Source organism: Semicossyphus pulcher, unplaced genomic scaffold (genome assembly GCF_022749685.1).
Source record: "Semicossyphus pulcher isolate SPU_LCO1_2020_fin unplaced genomic scaffold, fSemPul1.0.p SCAF_6, whole genome shotgun sequence".
NCBI classification, from domain to species: Eukaryota; Metazoa; Chordata; class Actinopteri; order Labriformes; family Labridae; genus Semicossyphus; species Semicossyphus pulcher.
Window position 1 is genome coordinate 5,599,868 of NW_027211737.1, and position 7,092 is coordinate 5,606,959.

Consider the following 7,092-nt stretch of genomic DNA (forward strand, 5'->3'; position numbering starts at 1 on the left):
AGCTAGTTTGAAGTTTAGGTTAATTGAGGAATGATTTAGAAAACTGTTTACTAAATATCTTTGGATTTTGAACTGCTGGTCAGACGAGAGAAGACATACAGTATTAGAAATCCTGGGGTCTTGAAAATTGTGATGGATATTTTTCTGAATCATTTGACATTTTATTTACAAAATCTTCACTTGGATTCAGGACAGGGGGGAAATTTACTGATGATAAGCTGTTTGCTGTAAATGACTCAAAACCAGATACAAAGTCCATCTGTCTGACTGAGGTAGCTGGATGAACTGAAGTCATTTCATTATGTCACACAAGATACTATTGGGATGTTATGGCATCCCAACCAATAGGTGGCAGTGTATATAAAACATTAATAAGAGAATAGCGAGAGAGCGGAAGTACTTGTGGGAGAGGACTATCGTCAAGTTTACTGAGTTGGTGGCAGCAGCTTTTCCTGTACAGCCTACAAATTAAAGTGAATTGTAATCATCTCCATATATTTATGTACATGGTTCTTGATGTAATATGGGGATGTCAACATTTTCAACAGTTTTTAAAATGCAAATATAGCTGCCTGCATAAAAGCCAAAACGTCAGATCAGTGTATATACGGGTGAATTGGAAAAGTGAGAATCACACAGAAGAAAAATATTTTTCTTTTTATATCCCATTATGTCAGCATTTTATTATTTTATAACAACTGAGTTATTCCAAAACACCGAGCAAACCCATCATCTGCCTATAAAGAGTTTTAGTAAAAGGCCCAGCAAAGGAAAGGTTGACCCAGAGTTGTGATTTTTATTTAATTTAATTTCAGCCAGGCTATTTCAATATTAAGGTTTTTTTTTCTTTTTTCTTGTTAGTATTTTCATCGTAGTTTTCTATTTGTTCCCTCTTTATTGTTTTGTGACTAATTGTACAAGTGTGTTTTGTTTTTATCGTATGGCAGCATAAAATCAACACATGTAATAACCTTAAAAGGGTTAACATTTATTTTGAGTGTTAGTCCATGTTTTCGTGGTAATGTTATGTTAATCTAAATCATGAAACAAACTTTCCGCATTCTGTAGTTTTATTAAGGAGATGAACCCGGAAGTAAACCGGAGGTAGAAAGCGCTCTACTGTTGACAGCTGCCTGACAGCGCCATATAAACTCGATCACTGCCCTTGACTGACCCACGTGAGGCAGTTCAGCCTTTTAGAATCAGGCTAAACCGGTAGTTAGCTAAACAAACTAGCTTAAATCTAACCCCAAACTGCTTGGATATCTACTAGTTTAAATTGCTCCTGAAATCCCCCTAGGCTCGGCGAAGATGTCCAGTAACAGTAAATCTCTGTTGTTTTTACTGCAGCGGTGTGTCGCAGTTAGACAGGTAACGTTATCAACGGGGGTAAAAACAAGAGGCAGCGTTTTGACAAGCCGGTTTGTTCAGCAGAGAACATGGACATCTACACCTCGGACAGTCTGTCTACAGAGACTCTGTGAGCTTCAGTCTGCAGTGAAAACCAGCCAGTACAGCTTCTGCACCAAGGTAAGTCTCATACAGAGAGGTGAATGCAGCTTCTAACTGTATCACCTGTCAACCAGATCATATGTGGGCTCACCTGAGTTTGATAGAAGCTAAGCAAAAAGTACAGCATTTGCAATTTGATCAAATAGTTTATACTTAAGTCCGAGGGTATCAAGACGCAGGTTTTTATGTTTAGGTAGAGGTTAGCAGCTGTTGAAGGAGAGGATGATGGTGTTTGATATTTAAAAACAAGAAATAAACACAAACACTTCTACAGTTTGTTTGGTGTTTCATAACCAATAACAAGAGAGTTTGAGAATCTTAAACTTCCAATAAACATCTTATCTTGCAGACAGGAGCATCTTGTGAAGATGAATACCCTCCACTTCCGGCCTACCAGTCTAATCCAGAACCACAGAAGAAGGAGGTTTACATCGTGCAGGTGAAAGGACTCCCATGGTCATCCTCTGCTCAGGACCTCCTACAGTTCTTCTCAGGTGAGTTAAAGTCAGTGATCGTCTTGCTTATACCTGAAGCTAGAAAAGGAAAATTCTCTTGAACACCCTACATGAATAATAATAATAATAATAATAATAATAACTTTAATTTTTATAGCGCCTTTCATGGGACCCAAGGTCTCTTTACAAGGAGGAACACAGAAACACTTACAAACAGACTAGACACAGTACATTAAATGAGTTCATGGCTGTAGGCTGTGTTGAATAGTGGGTTTTGAGGAGTTTTTTGAAAGAGTCCAGTGTGGGACCATTGCGGAGGTCGGGAGGGAGAGCGTTCAGGAGGGTGGGGGCTGCTACACTGAACGCTCTATCCCCGAAGGTCCGCAACCTGGTGTGAGGAATGGAAAGCTGGCCGGAGGTAGATGAACGGAGGGTCCTTGACTGGGTGTAGGGATGGAGGAGGTCAGTGAGTTACTGGGGTGCCAGACCATGGAGGGATTTGTATGTGAGGAGGAGTGTTTTGTAGGTGATGTGAATATTGAATCAGGGTCTCAGTTAAAGAATGAAGAGAATCATAGTGCTACAAAAATTGTGTCCATGGCTTAACTGCAGTTTTCCTGTGCTCTTATTGAGCATAAGCCAAGTCTTTCTTTGGCTAGTCGTACAAGAATAGCAGAAAACGGTAGAAGGATAAGGTGGGTGATGGCAAGAATGTGATGTGTTCCTCTCATCAACACTCACTCGTGGACTCTTTGTCCATCATACGTGAGGACGCAGTGTGCTTTCATTTGTTTAGTCTGCTGTTTTCTTGAAAGTTGCCTCCACCAGCTTCAAAGACGTAGGGAGCAGTTTTAGTCCAATACATTTTTATTTTGTCAAATTCAAATATTTTATCTTTACAGTACATTAGCTGTCCATTTTCTTGGGTGTGTTCACAGCCCTTCTTCTGTCAATGGATAGCAAACAGTGGCTGCCCCAAACAAACTTCATAGTAGCCTATATTTAATAATAGATATCATTTCCTGTTAAAAACCTTTTCTCAGTACATAACCATACTATGTCTTTCTCATACTTCTACTAATAATAATAAAACAAATGTTAGTTCTGCATTTTACTTTACAAAAGTCTTACTTTTTCTGTTCTGATTGTACAACAAAAAAAAGATGATCAGTTATATTAGAAACAGATATCTGTGAACATATTTGTCCTGTTTCAGAGTGTAGGATCCGTGATGGTGAGAAGGGGATCCATCTCACTGTGGACCAGCAGGGGAGGTCATTGGGCATTGCCTTCTTGGAGCTGGAGCACGAGGAGGACGTCAGCAAAGCTCTGGAGAAGCACAGACAGTACCTCGGCCCGCGCTACGTTGAAGGTGCGTGTCTTTGTAATCTGAACTGTGTAAGGCTGAAATACAAATACTTATTGGACTTTACCATTACTACATTTAGACATGACATAACAGAACATTACAGGTGTAAATGTTAACATAAATGGTGGCTAGATTTAATTTAGCTGCCTTAGTTTCTGGGTGCTTCTGTTGTTCATGCTGACTCACTGTCACCCTTGCATGGCTTACTGTAACATAAGAGCCATCATTAACAAAGTAATGTATAGTAAATGACTCACAAGTGAGCATGTTTCTGCAGTGTTTGAAGTGACAAACAGTGATGCTGAAGCCGTCCTGAAGAAAGCCGTCCTGAAGAAAGCCGTCCCGACTCCAGTTGATGACGGGGTGGTGCGACTCAGAGGTCTCCCCTTCCGCTGCACTGAGGCTGACATTGCCATCTTCTTTTCAGGTAAGATCCTCCCACCTCCACTGTGGCTAGAAACCATGCTGACAGACGGAGTGCCATGACATTTTGATTTCACATGACAACAATTGAACCATCCACTTGTTTTTTTATGCATATCATTAAATGCACTTTTCTTTTCTTTAACACTGCATTTAAGAAGTGGACTTCCTTTACCCATGATTTGTGAACTACTGCCTTAAGTTCGCCAGCTCCATCCTCTCATCTTTTCTCTGCAGCCCTTAGTGGAGGATGAGATTCCAAAAAACACAATGAACAAATGGAGAAACGAGCTTTAGCGAATTTTAGTACACAAATACCCAGAAAAAATTGTGACTTGCATGGAGAAAGATTTTTCTGTTTGTTTAATGACAAAAGTTTTTTTGTGTCTTTCAGGTTTGGATATCGTGCAGAACGGAATCACCATCGTCACAGACCACAGAGGGAGAAACTCTGGAGAGGCCTATGTGCAGTTTACCTCTCAAGAAGCAGCTGATGAAGCTCTGCAGAGAGACAGAGAGCTCATCGGAAACAGGTAGGACGCTGCTCACGCTCACATTACGGCCTTTGAGCATGATTCTCTCCTTTTTACGCTTTAGCTTGTTCTCACCTCCTGCTCGCTGTCTGTATTTTCAGATACATCGAGGTGTTTCCCAGCAGGAGTGAAGAGATTCGTTCTGGATGGAGGAAGAGGACGAATTCAGCTTTTCCTCAGACCAACCCTCAGACGACTAACGATAGGACTGTGTATGCATCACAGAACAACCCCAGAGCTGGTGAGGGGATTTTAGGGCCCAATATACTGAAATGAGATCGTTTCTTCTTATATCACTAAAATATGTTTTTTTTTGATTGTTAGAAGACCAGATCCTGGGGAAGGATGAGATGTTTATAATAAAAATGAAGGCCTAAATGATCAGCTTGGTCTATGTTTGCAGACTCTGATTATTGAATTCTTTGCTCCGTGTGAACAAACGTGTTTCTCTTGTTGTGTAAACAGATGTATCAGCTCCATCAAGAGCCCCACAGAGCTCAGCCATGCCGCTTCACTACGTCCACGTGAGAGGCCTTCCCTTCCAGGTGTCCGGAGAAGACATTGTGAATGTAAAAACAAATACTGAATAACAAACATGTTGAGATGTTGAAGTTGGCTGTTCTGTTGTATTACAGATCTCATCTCAGATGTGTTCTCTGTTGCAGTTCTTCTCTCCTCTAGTCGTCTCAAAGATCCTGATCGAGTGCGGTCCTGAGGGGAGGCCGAGCGGAGAGGCGGACATTTACTTTAGCTGTCATCAGGACGCCATTACCGCCATGTCCAAAGACCGTCAGCACATAGGTGAGACTGTTGGACAGCTTTTAATAACAGGACCAGCTCCTGTAGGCATGTTTAACAACAAAGGAATCTTCATTTGATTTGTACATCAATCTATGTATTTTTTATTCTTTGATCAGACCAGGTGTGTGAGTATAAAATCTCTATATATTTGGAATTCACTGCCAGTTACTGTTATCGTGCAGTGCCGCATGAGACTGCCAGTAGCTTTGTCAAGGCGCTAGTTATAGTTCTTAATTTTGAAGGTGAGACTGAAGACAGAGATGTGTGACCTTGTTCATTTCAATGCAGGTCCAGTTTCAGCTTTTAAACATTGTTTTTACTTTTTTAACTCCACTGAAATACAGTAATTGTGCAACCTTGGTGAAGCTAAACAGAGTGAGTGGTTTATTCTTAGTTTTAACATATGTTTTAATTTTAAGTAAAATATGAAGCGAAGGTGTTACAAAAATGTGGAATATGTATTTCAAGGTCAAAGCATCATTAACGAAATGTAATGTCAGCACATCATCTGGAGCAGGTCTCTGTAATCTCCAGTCTCTCAGGTCTGCTCTTACATCAGTTTTTTTATTGGACATTTCAACCTCTCAACCCTCTGATTTTCAGGAGAAAGATACATCGAGTTATTCCTGAATTCTTCACCTCAATCTGATAGAAGGTGAGAAACCCTTCGATCCAGAGAGCATCTTCACAGAGACATCCACTCTGTTTATTCACATTTTGGAAGTTGGAAAGATGTATGCTGTTACACGCGTTATCATTTCCACCCATCAGGTGGGACTTTCCAGACTTTAATTGATCAAACATGACTCATTGGAGTCTGTGCTGCTCTGGTTTTGTAGAAACATCTTCATGAAAACATGTGAATTAACTGGTTTAAGCTTCTCACACAAACTTTGCAGATGTGATTTAACGTGTTGTTTTTCCTCCTGCAGGTGAATTCAGTCAACAGATACCAACATCATAAACAGGACCAATGTATTTAATTATCAACCTGAATTGGACATCAAACAACAATAAACTATCCTGGTGTTAAAACATAAACTGCCTTCACTTTCTCTGTCCAACAAGAGTGGTTAAATTACAACGTAATATCTACATAGACAAGTTAAAGGTGTCCTGAGGACTTAGTGTAGGAAATGATACAGACACTACAGTGTGACACACATGAAGTTTTCTGTGATGATTTGAAGAGAGATATCATCTAAGTTAGCTTAAATGTGAGGATAAGGTGTACTTAAAGAGAAAAGATCAAAACGTCTGCTCAGAATTTTCTTCTCTTTAAATGGACCTGTTAGAAATATGATTCCAATAGACAGATTGTGTCTTACAGAATAATCCTTTTCAGTCACTGTCAACTGACAACTGAGGGAATGGTCTCTGTCCATGAAATGTTCAGTTTCCCATGACGATATCGGTGTTGATTTAGGCTTAAACACTTGCAGTGCTGCATAGTTTCACTTGTCAAGTGTGGGATTTTCAAATTTAGAGAATCAGAAAGAGCTCAAATGTAGCTGAAAGTAAAACAAAATTACATAGAAGAAAAAGAGGAATACCCGATGCTCACGAGAGCAAGGTGTTAAACTCCAGGTGAATGTCAGGTGCTCTTGAAGGCTATAAAGTTAACTGTCGAGGGAGGGAAGCCACTAGGCTTTCTTCAGGCACACTGAGCCAAGGATTCGATGAGGGTCGAAACCGGTCTGCGTTCATTTCTTTGATATTGATGTTTTTTACGAGAGATGCCCTGATTCAATAAAGGCATTTTAAACTAAATCCTTGCCTCTGTGCGAGCGTGCCTGAATAAAGCCTAGTGGCTTCCCTCCCTTGAAAATTATACATAACTTGAGTAATATTTGCTTAACTGTGGAGACTTGAACCTCCCCCCCAAAACATGTCATCAAATGTAGTCATTAAAGTGTACATGGACAGAAAGATGATGTTCCTTGATTTAGAGATGATTAAATATGTTCATGACACTATTTTTAAGTCAATAAATCTCTAT

The 7,092-nt window shown here is 40.1% G+C and overlaps 1 protein-coding gene across 1 annotated transcript; it reads left to right on the top strand.

The window, feature by feature from the left end:
• Positions 1–1,154: 1,154 nt before the first annotated feature.
• Positions 1,155–6,116, top strand: grsf1 (G-rich RNA sequence binding factor 1). Its single transcript, XM_069682854.1, has 10 exons — positions 1,155–1,530; positions 1,862–2,006; positions 3,184–3,339; positions 3,614–3,763; positions 4,154–4,292; positions 4,394–4,533; positions 4,758–4,861; positions 4,958–5,093; positions 5,697–5,748; positions 6,026–6,116. Exons 1-10 carry the CDS (start codon positions 1,312–1,314, stop codon positions 6,027–6,029), a joined length of 1,245 nt encoding a protein of 414 aa, XP_069538955.1. The 5' UTR covers positions 1,155–1,311; the 3' UTR covers positions 6,030–6,116.
• Positions 6,117–7,092: the final 976 nt, after the last annotated feature.